Consider the following 24051-nt stretch of genomic DNA (forward strand, 5'->3'; position numbering starts at 1 on the left):
GATGCTCCAGGCCCCAGTCATAGACACTCACTGGACTCCCTGCAGCAGCTCCCTATCTGCCTTGAACGGAGGAGCCCAGAACTGGCCCCAGAGCTCCAGATGTGCCCTTCCCAGTGCAGAGAAAGGAGGAGCAGCTCATCACCTACCAGCCACGGTCAGTGCATCGCACCCTGGGGCACCACTGGCCTTCCTGGCCATAAAGGCACACTGCTGGCTCACGGTCAGCCTGCTGCCCACCAGGACACTCAGTTCTTGACGGGGATGCTTTGCTGAGCTCTGTGGCAGTGCTGGAAGGGGGCAGGTCCTTCCCATACAGCCCCACAGAGCAGAGCAGCACACAGTGCCCGCAGTGCCAGCACGGGAGCTCAGACACATGGGGAAGGTGCACTGAACTGACGGGACACGGCAGCCCACGCAAAGCCCACAGCCCCTCACCCGCGGCGCTGGGGGACGAACCACTTTCAGGCCTGCTCCCTCCCCACAGCCCCCTCACAGCCCTCACCCCCACCACCCGTGTTCCCCCACCCCGGCTTCCCCCCCGTCGCTCTCTCACTTCTCGATCTCGAGGGCGGCCACTTTCCTCTTCTCGTACAGCTTGTCGTTCAACGCTCGCACCACGCTGGGCGCTAAAGGCGCCAGGTCCCGCTCGGCGTTCATGGCCCCGCCGCCACCATCACCGCCCGGCCCCGCCGGACCGACCGCGTCACGTGAGCGTCCCCTCCCGCCTCACATGAGCACGACCCACCGCAGGGCGCCCCCAGGCGGCGGGGAGGAGTCATTGCTGTACTGGGGGTCCCGGGGCTGGGGGCAGCGCTGCAGGTAGAGCAGAGGGGGATAATCACCTCCCTGCCCCTGCTGGACACCCCTTTTTAACACAGCCCAGCGCACAGTTGGCCTTCCAGGTTACAAGTGCACGTTGATGGCTCACATCCAGCCTCTCACCCAGCAGGACCCCCCAAAAGTCCTTCTCCAATAACCACATCCCCTCACAACACTCTGTGCTTTACTCCAAACACAGCACTCTGCACTGCCTGTGCTTTATTCCACACCATGACACAGACCCCACAATAGCACCACGAGCCCCCTCGGCCACGTCTGTGCCCATGGTGGCCACCTCCACCCCCATCACTTCTCAAGGGGCAGCCCCCGCAGGTAGAACACCCAGGAGATGCCGGCTCCCAGCCCATCTGCTCGGGCACAGGAGACCACCAGCCGGCTGCTGATGGGGGTCTTGGTGCCATCCGGGTTGCCCTCAAAGGACACGGCCATGAAGATGTTCTTCTTGGGGCGCAGGGTCTCAGTGGCCCGCACGGAGAAGGCCGGGTTCTCCACGCTGTACCTGAAGGTCGTGGGCTGGGGGAAGATGTTCTTGAAGGGGATGTTGGTGCTGCCACCGGCCTTGATGAGGAAGGGGCCCTGTGGCTTGGGAGCCAGGGCAAGGCCAAAGAGTGGGATGCTGTAGTCCCCTCCTGGAGGGCCCAGGAGCTGCAGTGTGGCCCGGGATTCGCCCAGCTGGCAGGGCTCGTAGGTCACCTCTACGCTCACCTCCGAGCCCCCCAGGCTGGCAGGTGGCATGGTGATGGTCTTCTCTGTCTGGAAATCAGCACAGTCGGTCTGTATGGGACAGGAGGGACAAGCAGAGGGGTGTCACAAAAGCAGATCTCGGAGGGGAAGAATGGGAGTAGAAGGGAAGAATGGGAGTAGAAGGGAAGAAAGCAAGGCTCCCCCTGCAGCATAGCATTGTTTTAGTAGGAAGAGACCCTTGAAGGTCATCTAGTCCAACTCCCCTGCAACTAACAGGGACACCCACAGCTCCATCAGTGCTCACAGCACTGTCCAGCCTGACCTTGGCTGTCTGCAGGGACAGGGCAGCCACTACCTCACTGCTCAGCCTGTGCCAGTTCTTTATATCCAATCTAAATCTCCCCCTGAGTTTGAAACCATTCCCCCTTGCCATCTCACAACAGACCCTGCTTTAAAGCCTGCCCCCTTCCTTCTTGCAGCCCTTTTAGATACTGAAGGCTGCCCTCAGCTCTCCCTGGAGCAGTTCTCCATGTTGCACAGCCCCAGCTCTCAGCCTGTGTCCACAGGGAGGTGTTCCATCCCTTAGGCCATTTCTGTGGCCCTCTTCTGAACACATCCCAACAGGTCTACGTCTCTCTTGTACTAAGGATTCCATATCTGGATGCAGTGCTCCAGGTGAGGTCTCACAGCGCAGAGCAGAGGGACACATCCCCTCCCTGTAGCCCAGGATATTGGTTGGACCCACCAGGCTCCCATGGCCACCCCAGCTATGCCAAGCAAAGCTGTAGGATCAGGACCCATCCACAGAGAGGGCTGGCACCATCCAGAGGTGCTGCCTCCCAGCCTTACTGCATAGCTGGGCTCCTTCCCTCCTGCACGAGCACAGCACACTCACCTGGAGGATGTACTCTGTCTTCTGGCGGTTGTAATTCATGATTTTGGTGGTGATGGTCTGGTTAGAGCCCAGTGTAGTGCAGAAGTACAGTGGTTTCTCTGGCTTGCTAGTCGTGGCTTTCAGGATCAGCTCATAGTAGCATGAGCCCAAATCAGTGCTGTGGAGCATCAGGCGCTCAGTGCTCTCACCTACCTTCAAAGGCTGGTACTCAAAGACAAGATCGGCCTGGGAAGGATGGAGGCAAAAGCCACAAGGTTAGGAAGAGGATGGAGGAAATCAGTCCCACATGTGCTCCCACAGTGCTTGGCAGGAGCCAACCTGCTCTAGACAGATCCCAAAGGAGCCCAAATACCAGCCCTTCACCCATCATCCTTGCTTTAACAAGCTCTAGCAGCTCTGCCCTCACTCTGCTCACATGTTATCAAATTTGAGTTAGAAAGGACTGGCTGGCATGTACCTCCCTTCCACTGGAGATATTCTCATTCCCTCCTTCCCCTTATTATTAGCAGGTGGGAGCTGTTACCCTTGGAGAGCAGCCCCATATTGGCCAACATAGGGCATCACCTTAAAATTACACCTGCTCCCAGAAAGGCTGAGGAGAGAACTATGCAGCTGGGTGAGCTCTGCACCTACCTCTGACTGAGCAGGAACAGTGAAATGGGGGGGAACAGTGATCTCAGGCACTTTGCAATCGATGTCAAACACCACAGGGTCATCAAGAGGGTTATCCACCTTGATGCTGGAAGACACGCTCTGCCGGACAGCAGCACTCACTTCAACAGTGCCGATGGGTCCTGAAGCAATGGCCTTGAAAGTGACCGTGTAAAACAAGTATTCCTCGGTCACCTCATTGATGAAGGTCACCTGAATCAGAGGAAAAAAAAGAGATATTCCCATTTGTATTCTTCAAAATGATTCCACATCACCTATGTTCTAATCAGCTTGCGTTTTGCAGCCCCCAAGGGATCTGCCTGGGATCTACAGACTAGGCACATGGAGCTCCTGGAAGGACCCTGCAGCCCAGTGTCTACTCTTACCATTGCACTAAAGACTTCTTCCTTGTAGGAGAGGAACGTGAGCTTGTAGTCCTTCTTCCCAGAGCCAGGCACATCAATGAAATCCAGCCCATGCAGCACAGAACTACTCTCCACGTCCTCTGGTTTGAGTATATCTATTACCACAAGGAACCTGTAGGTGAGGAAAAGGCAGTGAGGGCTGGAAGGAAGGAACCCCATTGGATACCCATCACCTGGAGGTACACCACAGCCCCGGTCCTCCTCCCTGCCTTGGGCAGAGGGAGCCAGTACCCATTTGGCCTAAGAAAAGTGCTTCAGGGTGGGTCTGAACATGGGCATCCATGGCCAGAAAGAGACCAAGAACAGTGCAAACCTTGCTGGAAGGAGTCCCATTCAACAGGAAGCCCTTCCTTGCACTGCTGTAGGATTTGCTGATAGGAAGAGACTTTCTGGGCCCAACTCACCTCTGTGGTTTGTTCAGCCAGTTGGAGACAGGAAGGATCACAGTATAGGGAGTCCTGCATGGCACCTCCCGCACAATGGTCCCTGAACAATCTGGGTCCTCAGCAGTCCCATGCAGGAGGTAGTATAAGCCTGTCCCATCTGGCAACGGGAAGAAGATGGAGCCCTAGAGACAAGGAATGGGGCTGGTGAGCTCTCCTGCTTTCAGCCCACAGCTCTTTTGTGCACAGTACTCAGCTCAGGTGCCAACACCAAGCGCCCTCTGTGGCATCTCTGCCTCCAGAAGAACTGAAAACTGCAGGGCTCTTAATGTAAGGCTTTAAATATGAATATCATACATCAAGTAGATACCAATCACACACAACCCCAACAGGGTACAGATGTGCTCAGTGCCCCAGAAACAGACCCAGGAGATCTCTGGCCTCTGTTCTTGCTCTGGGCTTCAGTTCTGGCTTGCTGCAAGGTCATATGGAGCAGGGCAATGAGCAGGTGCCCAACACAGGACTTAGGATAATTCACATTTAGAGGAGATCATCTTGTCTAACATCCTGCCCCAAACAGGGTGAGCTATGAGGGCTGTGCCAAGAGGGTCAGTATACTGGCTCAGCTCACATACCTGATGCTTCCTTTCCTCAGAGCTCATGGTTAGGGGCTCATAGGTAATTGTGTATGGCTTCTCTTGTTGATTCCCCTCTAGATGGATACATTCAGGCCCTTTCCAGTGATCACCCTCGATGACAGGCTTCACAGTCCAGGGCTCATTGCTTGGGTTGGACAGGAGGATGGTCTGGCTGTCCATCTCACGCACATTGCATGAAAAAATCAATGTCTGCAATGGAGGAGCACAGATCATGCTTGGCTGGACAGAGGATTTCTTTGGTTGGATAGAGGTGGGTTGGCACCTGCACTGCTGCTTTTACCTCTTTGACGATGGGGGTGTCCATGCAGCACCCTGTCAGCGTAAGGCAGAGCGGCTCACTGCCCTGGATGAAGCACTGCAGCCCCTCATACCGGATAGCAAGGCTCATCTTCGATGGGTGGAATCTCACCATGAAGGGGACATCCATCCCTGGGGAGATGTAACCCTTTGTGGGGCTGATGGAGAAATCTGGCTTGAAGCTCTTGATATCCCACTGAAACCTTGGAAAGGAGAGCACAAGGACAGAAAGGATTAGCAGCAGTGAGGCTGTGAATTCAACATGCTGTTTCCACACCTGCTGTACTCTTCTCCACAGAATCTCACATGTGGTGAGGCTTTAAGCTGGGCAGGACTCAGCTCACACCCTGGTGCCTGCAGGTGTATCCTGATAACTGCAGAGCCTGACTGCAGGGCTCTCCAGCAGGATGGAAAAGCAGAAACTACCAGGGCACCATCCAAGCCCTACCTCAGCTTTCAGGGCTCAGATAAGTCATGGTTTTACTTTACTTGACTCCGACGTCGCCAGTGTTCTGCATGATGATACGCTGGGATGCGCAGCTCTGCTGCATCACTGCTCCAAAGCTGAGGTGCTCCTGGTCCAAGCTGACGCAAATCCCCTGGCAGGAGCCCTGCACCATGAACAGGGAGCGCAGCAGCCCGCTGCTCTCCAGCATCACTTCTTCAGTGAATGGCTGAATGCGTTGCTTTGGGGAGAAGATCACCTTCACTTTAATGGTATCTCCTTTGGGTTTCAAACTTAGTTCACTGCTGGGGTGAAAGCAGAGAACCTGTGCAAAGAAACGAGAGGACAAAGTACATTTGTAATTAATGCTAGCTCCCATCCCAAGCAGCTAAGTCCCCCCCTAAGAGTACTATAGGAAAGGAGGTGGCCTTACCCCATCTTCTTGCAGTTCTGGAGTGGTGGGCATGAAACAGAGATTAAAAGTGAGAGGGGCAACACTATTGTTTGCTATGGTAACAACCTTCTTCACTGTCTGTCCCACAGAGAGGGCTCCCAGCTTCACCACCTTCCCTGGGGGTTCCACAACGTCCACCTGAGACAGGAGGGATCAGTGTGAAACAAAAGGAAAGGAGGAAAAACAAATCATGGCAGGTTGGAGAAGAGAGATGAGGAAATCCATGGTGGCTGGCTGGAGTTGTAGGGTTTGGATTTCCTCTCACCTTCATTTCTGCACCCTTTCCTAGGACCTCAACAGTCCGTTGACAAAGACCATTGATGTCGAAAGTTATGAGCTCGTGGTAAGATGTAACTTCTCTGGGATAGAAAGTGATGGGCACCTCCACCGTCGCTCCTGGGCAAAGGATGTACCCCGGGAAATCCACCTCCAGGTGCACGGTGTTGATGAACAAGCAGTTCAGACTGGCAAAAAGCAAAGCAAAGAGAAGCAGAGGTGTTGCATGTGGTGATCAGGAGACAACATCAGGGCTGCTGTGTTATTAGGGCACAATGGCTACGTCATGGGGTGTGCTTATCTTAGCAGCAGACCATAGTTTGCTTAGTAGAGGGAAATGGTCTGAAGTGGTTTCTTGTGTGACTGACACCCCAAGGAGAATTGCATACAGGCAAAGACTCCCATCAGCCATGGGAAATGCTTTGTGAAACCCCATGGCCAGAACAACTGGGGCACAAAGGAGACTGCTGGATCTAGCACAGTATAGGTGAGGAGTGAAGGAGCGTGTGAAGTCTTACCTGACATCCCTGTCTGCTTTGTTTGTGATGGTAAAGGTCTGCTGGGCAGGTGGCATCCCGGCGTGGTAGATGAAGCAGGCTCCGAAGTTGAGTCTGGTGGTTGAGAAGTAGACAGTGGGCACTACCACGGTGGCCAGGAACGCACAGATAAACATAGGACCCTTGCTGATCTAGTGGGGAGAAAAGACAGCATGTGGAGCTCACCCACAGCTCTGGGCTCCTGCTGCCCAGCTAGCATGTAGGAAAGGCAAAACTCCCCTATTACACACAGCTGCCTCACCTTCAGTGTCAGCTCTACATTCTTTAGTGAGCACATTTTCCGCGGGTGAAAAACCAGCTGGATGTCCACCTTGCCCTCAGCCTGCACGCTGCCCGTCATGGGGCTGAGGGACAGGAGCTGCACCCGGGATATGGGGCCACTCAGCTCCCACGAGAAGGCAAAGCTGAACTTGCCATTGTTGTGGATGCTGAAGGTGCGCTGGGTGCTCTCATTCAGCTGCACCTGTGGGGAGAAAGTGGCAAGGACTCAATGATCTTAGTGGTCTTTTCCAACCTCAGTGACTCTATGAAGCGCTTTCCCTCTTGTTCAAACCTATCTACAAAGGTCTTGGTTGAGGTTCCATCTTGCAGGAGTGTGTGGAGCAAGAGGAGCTGCTCACCTCCTTGAAGTCAATGATGTTGACCTCCTGTGCACTGAGCTCAGTTACACCACCATCACTGTCCTCACACCTGACAGACACGCTCATGGTATAGCTAGTGGCCTTGATATTCAGGGAGAGGGGCTCTGTCTTCCTCTTGACATCGCACTTGAGGTTGAAGACCACCTCACCTTCTAGTGTTGGCGTGAAGGCAACTGTAATGGGAAATCTGGGGAGAGAAAACTCATTTTTGGCTCCGTTCACTCACTGATGGCTTTCTTGGCCATCACATTGTTAAAGCCTCAAAACACAATTTTGTCATCAAAATTGGAATATCCAAGTCTGAAATTCTCTGGGAAGGGGGCCCATAAGACCAGGGTAACACAAACAGCCACTGGACAGGAAAACCTGCAGGTTCCTGGTGTTCTCATGGGGAAGAAATGAACCAAGGTTGGATACGTGCCACTGCTGAGTGTCACCTGGTGACTGCAGAGGGGAGAACACCTCTAAAGCAAAGTGGCCATGCAGCATTTGGCTGGTGGGAGAGGGAATCCAGCCTGGTAAGCCCACCACACTGCCTCATTACCTTGAAAGGGGAGCGATGGAGCCTTTCATGGGCTCTACTTTCACTGAGGTGCTGTATCCCTCTGGGAAGAGTGAGCTTTCTCTGAAGGCAAAGGTGAAAGCCTCCTTCTCACTGTTGATCATATAGATGGTCTGTTGTACTTTGTGCCCTGGAAAAGGAACCGATTAGTCCCTGAAAACCTCTAATTCCTCTGGCAGCAGGGCCTCCACAGCACAGTGTGCTCCTGCCCATGCAGAATGAGAGCATCAGGATGAGAGCATGGAAATCAGCTTCTGACCCCATGGTCTTCCTGGCATCGCCCCCAAACCCTGTCCTGGAAGCCTCAGCCACACACCATACCCCCAACACTGATGTCTTCCTCCCTCCCCCTCCCTCTTCCTCCTACAGTCAGGTCCTGAAGCTGGCTGACCTGCTCACAAGTGCCAGCTCCCATTCCCAGCTTCATTTTGGGAGCTTGGCTTGAACAACAGGCATAACCATGTGCTCACCAACTAACTGCAATTGGAGGTTCAAGTAGGACCTGTCCAGGGTCACTAGTGGTTCAGCGCTGTGTCCCACCAGCAGGAACAGGACTGAAATTCTCTTCTCAGGTATTGTAAAGACCCAGAAGGACTCGGTGACGTCCAGATGCCGGGGAATGAATTCAAACTTCATCTGGGGAGAAAGAGGCAAATGAATTGGCAGGGGGTAGGGGAGGGAGGTGCAGGCTGTACCATAGAGAAATCCCATAAAGCTCCCAGCTCAGAGGCAGGCCACTGTGACACTCACAGCCTGAAGCTGGCAGTGTAAGAGCAGGTTTTCTGCCAACATTAGTCAATGGTTTTCCCATGACTTTGCCTAATGTAAGCTCACAGGGAGATCACACCCCAAAGAGTGTAGACACAGCTGGTGTCAAACTGGCATACATATGTACTGGGCCAACCTTCTTCCTTTTCTGTACCCACCTCTGCTTTCTTCCCAGGCTGGATCTGCCCTCTTTCTGTGAGGCAGAAGAAAGCTTTCTGTCCTGGTGGGGCTTCAGGGTCCTGGCACGTCCACTCAAAGGAGTATGTGGAACTGGTTGGGTTCATCACCTTGAAGGTCCTGGGAACACCAAGTGAGAAAGACTGCTAAGGTGGCAGCAGGACGTTGATAATCCCATCCTGCAGCAGACATCAAGCACTGCCAGTCTGGACATCATCCAGATGTTGGATGTAGGTGGACAATGCTGGGAGCATGAACATTTCACCTGCTTTCTACAAGCAATGTTGGTCTCCTAGGTGGAAATAACGCCAGCTACCAAGAAAGAAATTACAGCAAGGATATAGCCAGACTCTTAAAAGGGGTGAAATCAGGTCCAACAAGACTCCTTTGGAAGATGATACTGTCTGTTGTGGTCGCAGCCTTCAATGATCCTGTCTGGCTGGTTTGTCAAAGGAGCAAGAATGTCCCAAAGGTGCTCTTGGAAGGGACCAGTGTTGTACTGCCCCATAGCACACACTAGATGCCATGTCAGCTGAGGAGCTGAGCACACACTACCAGCTGTGCTCACTGAAGTAAAGGGCAAAGAGAAGGAAAAACTGGCCACTTGTTTCATATCAGCTTGTTCCAGCCCCAGGGCAGACTGGTAGCCACGTGTCAGCAGAACACAGACATGGTACAGATGTGCTACAAGGCTGGAGATGTCTTGGCTTAAGGACAGTGACAAGAGACCATTAACAGAAGCCATACCCACACCTACCTGCTGTTCCTGCCGCCCACCCCAGCTACTGTAAACTCAATTACTCTGGTGTTCTGATCAAGCACTGCCCCTCTGGGCTCCGGCAGCTCCGGTTTGCGCCTGTTTGCAGTGATGTAGTCAGAATCCTCCAGTTCAAAGTGGCAACGTGGCCTCTGGCTTTTCCCCTTCACAGCCACTACTGGGGCCTTCTGATCTGGCTTCAGGTTAGGAATGCTAGAAAGAAAGGCAATGATATTAGAAGATTGTTTCCAGACAGTCGGCTGCTTGTGTTGCATTCTTTCCCAGTGCAAGAAATCCCAACAGAAATGCAGAGCTGAGATGGTAGAAATGGGAACAGCTGTGTGTCTAGAGAAGAACACAAGTTTCTGTGTAGGAAGGTTGTGCTTGTCTGATAAAGAAGGCTATATAGCTACAGCTGGCCCCTAGGCAGCCTTTCTGGATCTCCCATTCCAGATGCTACAACACAAGAGGAGCTCCATACTTTATAACATGTCTCTTCCCACTGTCTCCATACCTGCTTCCACCAAGGCCAGACAATCACCTTTGCTCACTCCTGCAAAGTGCTGGTTATTCCTTCTGCCCACCTGGGACTGGCTGTTCCTAGGTCTGCATTCCCACCCCTCACTAGAGGCAAAGCAGCACGAGTTAAAGAGTTACCAGCCCTGGATGTTCCCTACCTGCAGACCATGCGGTTCTTAAAATTCCCCATGCGCACTGGAGAGAACTTCATCTGGAAGAGCTGCTCCTGGCCAGCAGGGATGGTGCCGCTGGTGGGCTCGACAGAGAACACTGAGGTGGCATGGCCAGGGCTTCTGGGTGAGCTCAGGGAGGATGAGGTGTGCTCCAGAGCATGGCCCATCCAGCCTAATGGGAGCTTCACAGGGGCACGAGACATGGAGGAGAGGCAACGTCCTGTGGGAAGGAAGAGCTTAGCAGGACATCTGCTTTTGGGCAGGAAATCCCATCAAACTCTTCTCATCTCCAAAATTGAGTTGCTAAAGGCAAACTTCTCCCGTGGAATGGTTTCTGGACAGCGTTCACCCCTATACATATCCAGGAACTACTGAGTGATCAGGACAAACCTGTGTCAACTTATGGTAGAGATCAGCTGGGAACATTTCTGAGCACTGTGTCATGTAGGACAGCCTCATCCCTCAGAGACAGCATCAAGGGTTAGTCTAAATGATCCCAGTGGTCTTTTCCAACCGCAATGATAGTATGATTCTCTGACTTCCATAACCAGTGCCCAAGCCAACTGATGGCACAGCCCAATGAATCAGCTTCAGCACAAGCGTGCTGGGAAGGAACCAACATCTGGACACGCAGGGAGGGAGGGGAGTGTATTCAATGGATGCCAGGCACCCCAAGCTGCCAACAAAGCCTGTGCCATACCTTCCAGCCCGGCTGGGAGCAGCTCCCCAGCTGGGCTCGCTGCTCTTTCATCCACATCTGCCATCCAGGTGTACTCCAGGGCCACGTTCCCTGTATTGGACAGCCGGAAACTGAAAAGCAAGGAGGGAAAAAGATGTAACAACCAATGAAGGCTGCCAGGGATGAAATGTTTACAAGACTGGAAGTTCAAGAGGAAAGTGCAGATGTGGTGCCTGAGAGATTTAATCCAAGGGGGTTATTCTAGGCTTGCATCTCAAATGGGCAGCTGCCTTTTGAGCAGCCCCTGCTCCACTTCCACCACTCACGGGAATGTCCTCGTCTGGAACAGCAAGGTCTCCTTGAACTGAATTGTGTCCACCTCCAGCTTGAAGTCAGCATAATCAACGACAGCGCTCAGGTGAAGCTCCACTTCACGGCTGCTCTTCTCCAGGACGGTGTGAGCTGGTTCTGGGTCTGTCTCAATCACCTCCAAAGAGAACAGGGAAGAATCACTGAGCAGAGCCCAGACTGAGAAGAGAGCTTCCAAGACTCCAAAACTAGCTACATACAGGAGCTAGGAAGGACCACTCCCATTTAGGTAGATAAATGCTAAATAATGCTGCTCTGAGAGGCCACCACCATGGCTGTGAATATGCCCACGTGGACTATGACCAGGTATCAGCCCCCATGTCTGCCATTTGTCCTGGCCCCCAATAAATCTGACAGGTCTCTATGTTAGGATCGAGCTTCTCTGTTGGAGCTCTGTGGACAGAGAACCCAAGGAGTGAACAAACAAACCTAGGTACCACTTCTACTTGGAAGTGCCTTTCACGTGTGGGACAACAGCCACACAGACATCTAGGGAAGGGAATGAGATCATTAGGGAAATCTCTGGCTGCTGATGCTCTGATGGAGAAAAAGAAATAGCTTTTCTTTTATAGCTATTTAGTTAGTCTTTGAGTCATTTAGTCTCATAAATGACTAAATGAGTTAGTCATTTAGTCTTATAATGGTTCAGGAACCATGGAAGAACCACCACAAAAGGTAAGAGGGTACAGAATCATAGAACAGCTTGGGTTGGAAGGGGCCTTAAAGATCATCTACTTCCAATTCCTTGCTGTAAGCAAGGTTGCCAAGCCGTGCTCAGCAGCATATCATGCCATGATCAGGTTTGAAAGCTAATTGATAGCAGGAGCTCAGCTTGGGGCAGGTGCTCCCCAGACACCCCAAATGGCAACACCCCAATGGAAACCATGAAGAAGAGATGACAAACTTGGTTCTGTGCGGAGCCCCTCCTAGGGCTGGAATGCACAATTTAGCTACATTCTTCCATTCTCAAAGGCATGGAATTACTGACTGTGCGTCATCCTTCTCAGACTTGATTTTCCTTCAGTAAAGATAGTTACCATAAATTTAGCAAACTGGAAAGCTCTGATATTACTTGGTGCTTGACCAAGAGCTTCTGGAGATGGTAATTCTCTGGACTCCTGTATGACCACCATACACTGAACTACTGATGCTCAGGAACTGCTGAGCCAACAAAGCTGGTGGTCTGCTGCTGTAGGCATCTGTTTATATGGGTTGGCTTTTGCAGCTTTGCTTCTTACCTTCTTCTTGACTGGCCACGTAGCCGTCTCCCCCATGGTGGTATCCACCCATTTGACAGTGTGCAGGCGGTCGTCCCAGTCGGTGACCTGCTCTGCTGGCAGCTGGAAGGAGATCCTGGCCACCTTACACTTCACAGGCTGCGCTTGGCAGGCAAATGCAACATCCGACTTCAAGGTCACTGTGATGTCCTTAGCACAGCCAGCGTGGAGGTGTCCCACCTAGGGAGGATGGGAGCCAAGACCCAAATGGAATCACTCACAAGGACATGGCCAGCAGCAAAGGGGTTGTGATGCAAAGAGAAAACATCATCTCCTACAAGGAGCCCCAACTAAGCTTTGTGTTCAGCAGTGCTGGCTTGCACCTCCTAGCACTGAAAAGCAGCACCAGTAGGTAGAAAGTCACTGGTAGCTCCCAGAAAACTACTAGGGCAGTGGGAAAGGCAGAGCTGCCAGCACTCACCTGGGGTGAGAAGTGGAATGGGGTGTCCGCCAGCCACTCGAACCTCATCGCCTCCGCCTGGCTGCGGTTGGTGACTGTGAAGGTCACCTGGTAGGGCTTCCCAATGTGACAGTCCCCAAACTGGATGTGATCCACTCTGACAGCTGTTAAGGAGGAGGAGAGCAAGAGATGCCAGTGTTCAGTGAGGTCCATCCACCCCTTCTGACTCCTTGCCTGCTCCAAGCCTTCCTGTCTCTGGGAGATGCAATTCCCCATTCTCCCACTGTCCTTCAGAGATGCACCCTGACAAGTCCCTAACTGTGGCAGTCTGGGTACAGGTGGACAAGTATTACAGCACATACATGGCAGGTATGCTCACAGACCATCAGGCCTGGTGGTGATGGCACAGGATTGCTTATATAGAGGACATACGCTTGCACATGGCCTTCACCTCCATAGCATATCACATGCAGACAGACCTCCTGTGGCCCTGCCAGAGAATTCCACTTGAATTCTCTTACCTTCAATGACATCCTCCTCCAGATTGCCTTCAGTGTTCTCCTCAAAGCTCTCAGCCACAAGTCCATGGATGTTATCTAGTGTGAAATCATCCTCATAGCCCTCACCCACCAGCTGGACGTAGGTTTCCTCATATGGGTTGTCCACCACAGACAGGTGAATCTGCCCTTCTGCACGCTGGGGCAGTTTGGGTTTGAAAAGCACGTCGAACTCTGCTGATTCCCCATGATGTAGGACCAAGGAAGCAGTGTGGGGCTTTCTCCCTGCACCAATGAAATTAGAGACAGTGATAGATCTGTTCAGATGAAATTCTTCCTTGGGATGTAATAGGAAGAAGTGGTTGAAACCCAGCTTTCTCTAAGCACAGATGCTCCCACTTATGGCTCTGCATGTTCCTTTTATGCTCACAAGGCTACGATGACAGCAAACACAGCTTTAAGTGTCTAAACTTCTGGTTAACACTTGGCTCCCAAACCTCCTCCAGTCATTGCCTAATATTCAGCTGCTGCTTGGCAAACCTTGAGCAGGGCACACACTTATAACAACAGAATCATTACAGTTGGGTGGAAAAGACCTCTCAGATCCCCAACCCCACCCCCACGGTGCCCACTGCCCTCATATCCAACCTGTGTGGATGCCCACACTTCATGGCCAGTGCATTTACCTTCTCCAGTAGAATTCTCCTTTGTATCTGCAGTCTGGTAGATGCAGTGTGTGGTGGGCCTGGCTTTCAAGAAGAAAGCTCCTGCTTCATCCAACAGATCTATCAGCACCTGAGAAAAGGGAGCACAGAGCACTGCCACACCAGTGAGGGCGCAGGGCAGCCCAAGGACCAACACTGAGTTGCTGCTGCTGGGTCCCCCTCTGGGAAAGGGTAAATAATGAGCAGAATGGAATTAAACTACAGTCAAGTTCAGTTCAACTGCAGTAAGATGTGATCAAATAGAATATAAGTAGGATGTCATACATTTCCACATATAAGATAGGAGGAGAATGGAGAGGGGGTGCACAGTGTAGCAGCAAGTCTGTGCCGTGCTTTCTCCTCCACGGGACAAGAACTTGCTCCCAGAGTAGCTGATGCATTCCCCCAGCAGCCCCTCACCTGGACAGGTATGATGCCACCATTCTGAAGGACCAGAGGGAGTTTTTCCGAATCACCAAGCAACAGTTTCTTGAAGAGGAGCAGAGGGTTCCCCTTCTTGTTGCAAAGCACTGGGCGCAGGACCGTCACCCGAGGCAGGTTCCCCTCCCCACTGATATCAAATGTCAGGCTTTGTGATTTAATTGCTGCTGGGCTGCAGGAGGGGAAGAGGAGAAATCATTGACTGGTATTTACTCATTTCCCACTTGCTAAGCACTGAATTGGTGCTACCCACCATTCCTCAGGCTGACAGGGTTGCACACTCCTCACCCCAACATATGGCCCCCTTGTCCCTCTCCTCCCACATCCTTAGCACAGCATCCAGGAGGAAATTACATGACACAGAAACCACTTTATCCACCTCTTTGCCTCCTGCACATCTCTGCATTAGGGACCTGATTAATGGGCATGGTGGGGATGGGCTGGGGTTGGACTTGGTGATCTAAGAGGTCCTTCCCAACCTGAATCGTCCTGTGGTTCTACAACAGGTCTGCATCCTCCCAAAGGAGAGGCAGCTATCACAGACATCCCCCTAACATCTCACAGGGTGTGTTACCTTGCCTGGGTTTCAAGGCAAGCCTCAAAAGTGCACTGGTAGCTCTGCATTGTTTGCGGAGTGAAGGTCACTGTAGCAAAGGCATGAGAGTGGCTGGGCACACACATCTGAGTGGGATCCACCTCAAAGATGTCACTGATGCGGCTGTTCTGTTGGAGGGAAGCACATGGATTGGTGTTAGGACATTAAACCTTCCATGCAGCGCAGCCCAATTCACACGTGCATCAGGGAGCAGGGGACAGGACACCTCCATCTCATGGGAAGACACCAAAGTATTGCTGTCCTTAAAGGCAGATTCCTGCCTTAAAAGAGCAGCAACCACCTCACCCTTTTCTTACCTTAGCAGAGATGGGCTTGATGGAGAGGATCACATCACAGGGGACTTTGCCCACATTGCGGATCTTGAAGCGGGCTGTGGCCCGGTGCCCAACCAGAACATTGGTGAAGATGAACTTGTTCTCATCTGTGATGAACACACCTTTGTCCTGCACGGTCTGCAGGATCTGGCAGAGGTTGGCATTGCTGCAGATACGATGCTCCTCAAAGATGGAACCTACGTCATCAACCACAAACGCTGCGAGAAGAAAATAGGGCTGAGAAACCTTCCTGCTGAAGTTACGTGGACCCAGAAGCCTGTAAGACTCAGCCTGGGAGCCCAGGCACCATCAGTGTTAAAGGACATTACTTTCTACTTATCCTTCCACGTATTCCCTCCTGCCTTCTTCCTACTGTTGGACTTGGCTATAGCAACCTGTAGGTAGTGTATACCTGGAAGGCAGGACTCAGCCAGCAGGGTATAGGGGATGCCACAGGGATTGTCCTCGGGGTCTCTGTCACTGATATCAATTGATAAGTGCTCCTCACAGGTCCCCTCTGGCTCTGCCTGGCAATCCACCGTGATGGTCTGCTGCTCCCCAGGATGGATGGAGCCAAAGCCAGGGTACACCGTGAACATGCCAAGTGTGAAGCGTGCCTGCAGACAGAGCCCCACAGAGGCTGATGACTCACAGCCTTACCTTGGCTGTCTCCACCAAAGAGAATGCCACCCCCTGGCCTCCAGTCAGTGAGGGGTGACCCATGGCCCAGAGGCAGCCCTACTACGTGACCATATCCCATCCTATGGCCACCCACCTGCATTGAGGGGTCCTTCTGCTGAGGCTGCTTGTTTTGCTTCCCAGAATTGGGCACTTTGTCAGTGCTTTCACTTTCATGAGAGTGGTCGGACATCTCGTGATTGACACTGAGAGGAGAAAGCAGAATTATCCATCGTGCTGAACTCCTTGCCACCCTCCAAGGCCAGAACCCTTCTCCCCATGGAGGGAATCCTTCCTACGCTCACGTTCCTGATGGACACAAAGGTTGCTTGGTGACAGTCATGGATAGATCAGCTCTATCACCAACTTTGTCCTACTCCCGGGGCAGCTGAGGTACTTTTGGGTCCCCTTGGGTCACCAGCCACACTCTCATGGCTAGGACAGGCACTGCAGAGCTTCACCCACCTTTTCCTTCTTGGCCCAAATGCCTCCTGCTCTGCTTTGCAGATCACATATTTGAAGTCAAGGCTGCCCTTGTTCTCCAGGATTAAGTTGCAGGTTTTCTTGGTGCCATTCACCACAGTCCCAAAGTCAATGAGTGAGGCTGGGGTGATGCTGTACTTGCTGAACAAGGCCTTGGCAGACACGTTGACCGGGATGATGGCAATGGCCTCCCCTCCTTCGCAGATGCTGGGCTCAATCACCTGCAGCCAGAGGAGGGTTTAGAAATACAGCAAGGAGCCCCATGTCCCCCTACTGTCACCTCACATCACCTTCAGCCTATTAGCCCTGTCTCAATGCACCCTCCAGAGCCAGACTTCCAGTTTTGCTTGGAAAGCATCACCAACACCTCCTAAAGGATTTGTTGTATGTATCTAAGAGAGGATTTCCCAGCTAAAGCTCTCCTTCCAGAAGACACACATCCTGCTAACACCCAGGGTGATACCCACCTGCCTGGGGCAACTCACCTGGCACTTCAGGATAGGTTTCTCCTGGATATCTATTTCTGCTGTGGGGTGGAAGGTCAGATGGACGTGCACAGGGCGCTCGGAGGCAGGCAGCAGCCCTGACTGTGGCTGGATGGCAAAGTGGGATTCTAAGTCTGGAATGTTGGTATCTGCGTTTTCCACAGTGAAGCTGGGGACAAAGAGAAGAGACAAAGACCTCTGTGGTTGCAGGTACTGGGTAGCAGCAACACAGCCAGGACCTTAAATAAAGAGGGAAAGAGCCCATCTCTGCTTGGGAATCCCCACATTTTGGCACAGACTGAAGACAAAAGTGCTGCAGCCTCACTTCAACACCAATCTTCTCATTCCCTCATTTAAAGAGTTTCACAAAGTGAAATGAACACACCCTAAAAGTAAGGACAGATGAGGCGGCTGAAGCAGTCACTCACCTGTATGCAATCTCATACTTCCCTTTGTTCTTCAGGGTTAACACTTGCTTTGCATCATCCTGTACCTTGAGGACTCCAAAGTCCACATTGCCATCCATACCTGCAGTAATCCCACAAGAGGTAAGAGATGGTCAATATCTGAGCTGCTGTGGACCACTCCAAGTGATAAGATGCCTATCTGAGGCTCTCAAGTGGCACAAAACCCTCCCCAGCCTGGATGTTTAACTGCTCTGCTGCCCTTTCTCTTGCTTAGAGAATATCTGCAGGATTTAGCAGATGAGGAGCCGAGTTTCCATCTCCTCGCTTCCAAGCACAGTTCCAACTACTCCATGTGCTCTGCTGTGCCTTCAGGAGCTGCCAACTGCTTTTTTCACGTTGCTGTCATTTCAGCAAACCCAAATCAATCTGCATGGGAAGTGACACACTTCAAAGCTGGAACACAAGAGGCTCAAGGCTCTCTCTGCCCTGACAGTGCTTCATGCCATACAGCTTGAAGGATGTGTGCTTTATGGCCATGCTTACATGCCTGGGCTAGGAAAATGTTCTCTGAAAGTGTGGTAGGGCATGAGAACAAGGTTCCTGAGAAGGTGGTGGAGTCATCATCCTGGAGGTGGTCAAGAACCATGGAGAGATGGCAATGAGGGACATGGCTGCTAGGCAATATTGGTGGTAGGTGGATGGTTGGACTTTAAAAAGGTCTTTTCAAACCTTAATGATTCTATGATTCCTCCCCAACCCCTCCCAGGTGTTTTGGTTGCACGCATTGCAGTGCATCTGGATTGCTTTGTCTTGGAGCACCCACTGACCTTTGGAAATGCTGATGCTCAGAGCGACATCATAGGCTTCTGCTTGGATCTGGATATTTTCTGTCTGAGCAATTCCCAGGATGTTTTCTGCATCTGAAATCTGAGGCAGCAAGAAATAAATACTGCAGGGTTAATTCTGCTAAAATCTATTGGTAGATGAAGATAGCTGGCTGGTTCCACCACGGCATCCCTTACTTGGTGGGCTACCAGTGATTTAAATCACAGAGAACTAAATCCCAGAAGCCACAAAGCCATCCTTACTTGTTGCTAAGAGTCCATTAGAAGAAAGGAAGTTTACAAACACTCAGCCCTCTGCCCTCCTTGCAGGTAACCCTTCCAACACAACCTCCATCCCTGAGACCCTTGGTTGCCTTGTCCTGCTCCACCCAGGACAACATCCCCTCACCTCCAGTCGGACGGTCTTCTTAATGCTGAGAACCTTCGTGGCTTTGAAATACAGATAGACCTCCAGTTCTGCACGGGGTTCCACTGTGCCTTCACTTTGCGACACGGAGAAATCCTCACCGAGGTTCTCCAGCCCACTGAACCTCCAGGCTACAGGCAGCAAGGTGGGGTTGCGCAGCACCAGCTGCTTGCTCTCCCTCCTGCAGGCACATCGAGACGCTCAGCACTGGCATGAGCTTTGCACGTTGGAGCAGCCCTATCCATACCATCTGGCCAATGGCCCCTTTGAAAGATTGGTCTCCTTCACTCTAGAGAACAACTTATATGCATAAAGAATGAAAGGATGAGAGGAAATGGCCTTAAGTTGGGTCAAAGGAGGTTGAAGAGTCCCCGTCCCTGGAGGTGTCCCAGAGCCATGGGGATGTGGCACTGAGGGACGTGGGCAGTGGGCACAGGAGGGGCAGGCTGGGGTTGGACCTGGGGATCTGAGAATTGTGTTCCAATCTCAGTGATTCTATGACTGCATGACTCTGAGTGAACGCTGGTGGTGATGGGTTGATGGTTGGGTGTGATGATTTTAGAGGTCCTTCCAACTGTAACGAACCTGTGTCCCTATAACCCAAAGAAGCTGAAGGGAACCTGGCTGATGGCTCTTGCTGCCAGCAGAGCAGCTGGGGACTGACCTGTGCAGCAGCAGCTTCCCAAACTGCACTTGCTTGGTGCTGACCCCCAGCTCCACCCGCACCCCTTGGCAGCACAGTTGGAAGACCACTGGCTCCGGGTTGTCCTTAATGCAGCACACAAGCTTGTCTTCCACAAGGCCAGCCGAGGTGGGGTACGCCCAAATGCTCAGTTCCTAGCCCCAGAAAGAGACAGAGAAGAGGTTTGGTGAACAGGAAGAGCAGCTCCTGGGTGTTGCACTGCTGCACTCTCGCCTCCTACCTGCTTCTCATTGGGTTTCAACGTCATGCTGGGAGGGTCGGAAATGAATGTATCTGCTTTGAGATCATGCTCAAAGAAGAAATGCACCTCTACTTCCAAGGGGGTGATGTTAAGGATGGTTATCTTCTCATAGTTGCTGGGGTAGGGCAGAGCCTTGTACCTATTCACAAAGGGAAAAGGCTTCAGCAATGCTGGGACTGCTGCGTTTCGCACCCATCAAGGCAAGCTCTGCATGCTGGCAGCAAGAGGCTGCTCTCACCACAGTCTAACAAGCAGGCCAGGAAAAAGGAGCACAATGCACGATGTATTCAGCCTCCCTTTACCTCTACATCTGTGCCTTCACCTGGTGCCCCATCCCATCAGCGTGACAAGGCACAAGCATTTAAAGAAGGAATATTTTGCAATACAAAAAAAAATAAATCAAGGGTCCTTGCAAGAATAAAAGTGATCTGGCACACAGGTCCTTCCTGCATCTCTGGTCCTTTCCCTGCAGGGTGTAAAGAAAGGCTTTTGCAAAGAGAAGGTTACAAAGGAAACCAAGACCTGAGTCCATTCATCAGGCTGTCTGAAAATGCCCTTTTGTTTTTAAAGGTTTTTTATTTCATTTCCCAGGGTTGTAAAATATCACTGGATCTCCAGGGCTCCCATGAAGGGCTTCCTTTCTTATATTAAGGAAAAAAAAGAGCAAAGTGAAAAACAGAACCATGCCAGCAGTGACAATGACAGCTTCTAAGGCAGACATCATCCAGTGGTCAGGTTCATGAATCCCACTGCTATTCCTCTATGGGTCACACATACATGCTGGCAGGCCAAATCATAAAGTCTGCCTAATAGAACAGATTAAAACATTTTATAATGCCACGGGCAGAATAATTGCTTGGTCAGTCTGCCCATACAACTCAAAGGACTTTAAAAAACACCATTACATTAATTATGTGGACAGAGGACATGAGTTGCCCAAAGTCACCTTGGGCCATTGGGTTGTCTACCCAGGAGCAGCCATGGCACCAGCTTCCAGCTCACCAATACATACCAGTCCCTGGACTTCCCACAGAGCAGTGGCCCAAAGTGGAACACACCCGTGCTCATGACATACTGCTTGAAGATGATATCATCATCTGCTTTGCTCTTCCTTCGGTGAGGAAACACCACCCTAAGAGGGAGAAAATGGGAAGATGAGGAGCTATGAGATGCGCCAACCTGGATAGGAAGCCATCACCCTCAGCAGCAGAGGTTCCCAGCTCCAAGCATGGGTGAGACACTGGAGTGCTCAGGTAGGTTCATTTCAGAGGTGAGGTAAGGTGGTGGGAATTAGTCATTGGGGTACAATGGGCAGCCCCTCCTCCAAGTACAGAGGGAAGCAGAGCAGCAGGCAGTGATGGAGCAGCCTTACCGTGGGTCCTGGCTGATGGTGGGATACACACAAATGCCCCTGCAGTGCAGCTGGTACAGTCGCTTCGTCCCCAGCACCTCAAAATTCATTGTCTGGTCAAACTGGCCCAACACTGAGGAGGTGAAGTGTACCTTCAGTTCAACCTGGCCACAGGCAGGCACAATCCACCGGTAGCTGCTCAGCCTGGCATTTACAGAGGACACTTCAGATGTTGGGAACATGCCAATGAGATGAGGAGGAGGAGAGCTGGGGACTCACCACCCAGCAGCCCAAGGGAAGGGAATGGCCATCCATTTGCTGAGATGGCTCTCCTTCCTCTCTCACCTGATGGCCTTCCCTGGAGAGGTGGCCAAGTCCACACTGCTTTGCTCCACATCAGCAGGACGCACTGATGTTCCCGTGCCTGTCCCATGACTTTTCTTGCTTCGGGCTGAGCTCCGCTTCTCTTTCTTGACCTCCTTGTTGCCCTCAGTTTTTTCCTTCCTTGCTTTTCCTTTGGTGGGGGTGAGCTGCTCCTCTGACACCTGAGCACCAGGTAAAGAAGAAGAGGCAGAGTAAGGTGAGACATGCTCTAATTCATCCCTGCTGGGATGCAGGTTTGTAGACAAACACACAAGAGAACAAATAAATGTCCAGGTTCTACTGGTTTCATGTCTGCCCACTGCCTTGCTCTCCTTTGTTGGGCTTTGTTCTGCCCATGAAACCTCTTATCTGATTGCACCAAATCCTCCATCCTTCCCCCAAACAGGGTTTTCCGTTCAGCTGAATCAGGCCAGAGATGTGGCTGTGGGCTCCTGCAGAAATGGGGTCCATCACTGCTCCTCTGCAGCAGTTCTTTTCCATCTCCCCCACCCCATCCCTTTGCTCTGGCACCTTCGAGGTAGGCGTGATGGGGGCATCCTCAAGACTTTTGGATTCCTTTTCTTCTGCCATTGCACTGTCTGGCATTATGAAGACAAAGTGCTTGAGGGCTTCTCCTGTTGGGGCCACTCGCTTCTCTGGGTAGTGGATCACAGAGTAAAATGCAGTAGGAGGAATGGGAGGCCCTGAGGGCCCCAGACCCAGGCTATCCAGGATCTAAAAGATCAGAGAAAGCTCCATTAGTTCTTAGTCACATTTGCCCTCACACTCTTTCAGTCATTGACTTTGGCAATGTTTTTACATGGAGTACTGTGCTTTTTTATGCTCAGTGGGGTGGATGGGCTCCAGAGCAGTGCCAAAATGGCACCCCCTCTTTCCAACATATGAGAAGAACTGAGAACCTTCCCAACCCCATAGCTGCCATGGAGCTTCAGTGGAACAACAGCACAGCATGGGACAAGGCTCTGTGCCACTGTCACTTGTCAGAACACAAAGCACCAGGTCTTGGACCTCAGCATTTGAGCCCCACAGGGTTTTACCTGCTCTGCTGGGGGCAGCTTGCCACTCTCCAGGATCTTCCCAATAGCGTCCTCTGCATCCAGTACCTGGATATCCAAACAAGGCACCCCGAATGGTGGCCCTTCTGCACCTTCCCCTGCCTGTGCTTGGGCTTCCTCGAGAGCCTTCAGTTTTTCCTGCCTCTCCCTCTCCTGACGCTCCTTCTCCAGGCGCTCCTTCTCCCTGTCCCTCTTGCTCTTGCGGCTGGATACATGAGCACTTTGCTCTTCTGCCTTCTGCCACACATCCTCCAGGCCCAAAGAGGACGCCAGAGCGCCCTGAACCCTGTCCCAGTATGATAAAATATAGGTGATATCTTTCTGTGATGCCTCATAGATCTTAAACCTCATGGCCATCATCTTCTCGCTCTCACTCAACGTCTGCTCTGTGTCTTCCTCCTGCTCTGTGGAGATGGGGTGCTCGGACACTGCTGGGCTGGCATTTGTTGGGTGAACCTTGCTTGACTTCCTCTCATCCTTGTCACCTACAGCAGAGTCTGAGTGCTCCTTTGTAGACCCCTTTCTGTCCACCCCATCGCTGGTGTCTGGGCGGTGGCTGCTGGATGCGGTGGCATTCTGGGCAAGAGTGGGGAAAAGAAATGAGTGTTTCAATGCACCAAATTGGTTCTTGTTGGATGGTGATGATCACTGCAATAGCACAACCACCCACTTGTTTGACTCCATGCTGGCTTTTCTTCCCCTGGGCACTGTCTTTTTCTTTCCCAAGCTCTTTCCTTCCCCGCTTAGACTTCTTCTTTAGCTCTTCTTCCTCCCTCAAGCGCTCTAGTTCCTGCCTCTGCTTTTCCTCAAGCTCTCGAGCCAGCTGCTCCATCCTCCTTCAGCAAGTCAAACAGAAAACATTCTTGAGAGTTGTCACAGAATAACATGGACCTTTCTTGCCCATGGCCAAATTCAGAACCTGCTGGGGGTTGGTCTCATCTCCCAGGTAATAGCGACAAGATGAGAGGTGGTGGCCTCAAACTGCACCAGGGGAGGTTCACGTTGGGTATTAGGAAGAATTCATTCTCCAAATGATTGGTGAGGCTCTGGCACAGGCTGTCACCACCCCTGGAGACATTCCAGAACCATGGGGATGTGGCACTGATGGATCTGGTCAGTGGGTACGGTGAGGGTGGGCTGGGGTTGGACTTGGGGATCTGAGAGTTCCTTTCCAACTTTAATGACTCTGTGATTCTATTTTGTGCACCTCCTCTGATAAGGTGGCTCACCCGGAAAGGAGCTCTACAGGTTCTCTTTCCCTGTGCTCTCTCCCTGAGAGGGCCATAGGGCCACTGGGCCCAGTTCTGGGCTGCCCAGTTCAAGGCAGACAGGGAAATGCTGGAGAGAGCCCAGCAGAGGGCTGCAGACGTGGTTGGGCTCTGGAGCATTGCCTGGATGAAGAAAAGCTGAGAGCCCTGGCTGGATGGGGCTGGGCTCTTTTCAGTGGTGCCTAGCAACAGGACAACCATTAGATCAGAAAGCAAAAGCTGCAGTAATTCTCCTCCTGCAAAACAGGCTCTGAGCAACTGCACTTTACCTTGCTATTGCCCTAG

The 24051-nt window shown here is 52.0% G+C and overlaps 2 protein-coding genes across 10 annotated transcripts in view; both read right to left on the bottom strand.

Annotated features, from left to right (window-relative positions):
- VAC14 (VAC14 component of PIKFYVE complex) overlaps positions 1-705 on the bottom strand; it is a 49660-nt gene extending 48955 nt beyond the window's left edge. For both annotated transcript variants that reach the window (XR_014947443.1, XM_015873853.2), the window contains exon 1: positions 554-705. Coding sequence is in view for 1 of the 2 variants with exons in the window: in XM_015873853.2 (XP_015729339.2) it covers positions 554-657 (104 nt within the window). In the remaining variant the exon portion in view is untranslated. The remainder of the gene's footprint in view (positions 1-553) is intronic.
- Positions 706-1023: 318 nt separating this feature from the next.
- The window catches only part of HYDIN (HYDIN axonemal central pair apparatus protein), a 108217-nt gene continuing 85189 nt past the window's right edge, over positions 1024-24051 (bottom strand). For 7 of the 8 annotated variants that reach the window (XM_032447003.2, XM_085550882.1, XM_015873865.3 and 4 more), the window contains 42 exons: positions 23169-23334; positions 22481-23074; positions 21954-22157; positions 21405-21604; positions 21081-21263; positions 20721-20840; positions 19688-19847; positions 19429-19601; positions 18747-18945; positions 18341-18440; positions 17535-17634; positions 17107-17275; positions 16604-16842; positions 16236-16344; positions 15873-16077; positions 15443-15678; positions 15105-15253; positions 14510-14702; positions 14072-14180; positions 13410-13670; positions 12910-13052; positions 12450-12668; positions 11169-11329; positions 10864-10973; positions 10149-10383; positions 9472-9684; positions 8696-8834; positions 8240-8405; positions 7752-7899; positions 7187-7394; positions 6808-7029; positions 6528-6697; positions 5999-6197; positions 5713-5871; positions 5324-5604; positions 4818-5037; positions 4514-4726; positions 3900-4063; positions 3457-3607; positions 3053-3283; positions 2420-2644; positions 1024-1614 (listed from right to left, as the gene is read on the bottom strand). In XM_032447003.2, the coding sequence (XP_032302894.2) occupies positions 1126-1614; positions 2420-2644; positions 3053-3283; positions 3457-3607; positions 3900-4063; positions 4514-4726; positions 4818-5037; positions 5324-5604; positions 5713-5871; positions 5999-6197; positions 6528-6697; positions 6808-7029; positions 7187-7394; positions 7752-7899; positions 8240-8405; positions 8696-8834; positions 9472-9684; positions 10149-10383; positions 10864-10973; positions 11169-11329; positions 12450-12668; positions 12910-13052; positions 13410-13670; positions 14072-14180; positions 14510-14702; positions 15105-15253; positions 15443-15678; positions 15873-16077; positions 16236-16344; positions 16604-16842; positions 17107-17275; positions 17535-17634; positions 18341-18440; positions 18747-18945; positions 19429-19601; positions 19688-19847; positions 20721-20840; positions 21081-21263; positions 21405-21604; positions 21954-22157; positions 22481-23074; positions 23169-23334 (8335 nt within the window). In that variant the 3' untranslated portion in view covers positions 1024-1125. Of the gene's footprint in view, positions 1615-2419; positions 2645-3052; positions 3284-3456; positions 3608-3899; positions 4064-4513; positions 4727-4817; positions 5038-5323; positions 5605-5712; positions 5872-5998; positions 6198-6527; positions 6698-6807; positions 7030-7186; positions 7395-7751; positions 7900-8239; positions 8406-8695; positions 8835-9471; positions 9685-10148; positions 10384-10863; positions 10974-11168; positions 11330-12449; positions 12669-12909; positions 13053-13409; positions 13671-14071; positions 14181-14509; positions 14703-15104; positions 15254-15442; positions 15679-15872; positions 16078-16235; positions 16345-16603; positions 16843-17106; positions 17276-17534; positions 17635-18340; positions 18441-18746; positions 18946-19428; positions 19602-19687; positions 19848-20720; positions 20841-21080; positions 21264-21404; positions 21605-21953; positions 22158-22480; positions 23075-23168; positions 23335-24051 lie in introns of those variants that run through there. The other variant, XM_085550884.1, reaches the window with a different exon arrangement.

Source organism: Coturnix japonica, chromosome 6 (assembly GCF_054131305.1).
Source record: "Coturnix japonica strain WE chromosome 6, WE-NBRP24, whole genome shotgun sequence".
NCBI lineage: Eukaryota > Metazoa > Chordata > Aves > Galliformes > Phasianidae > Coturnix > Coturnix japonica.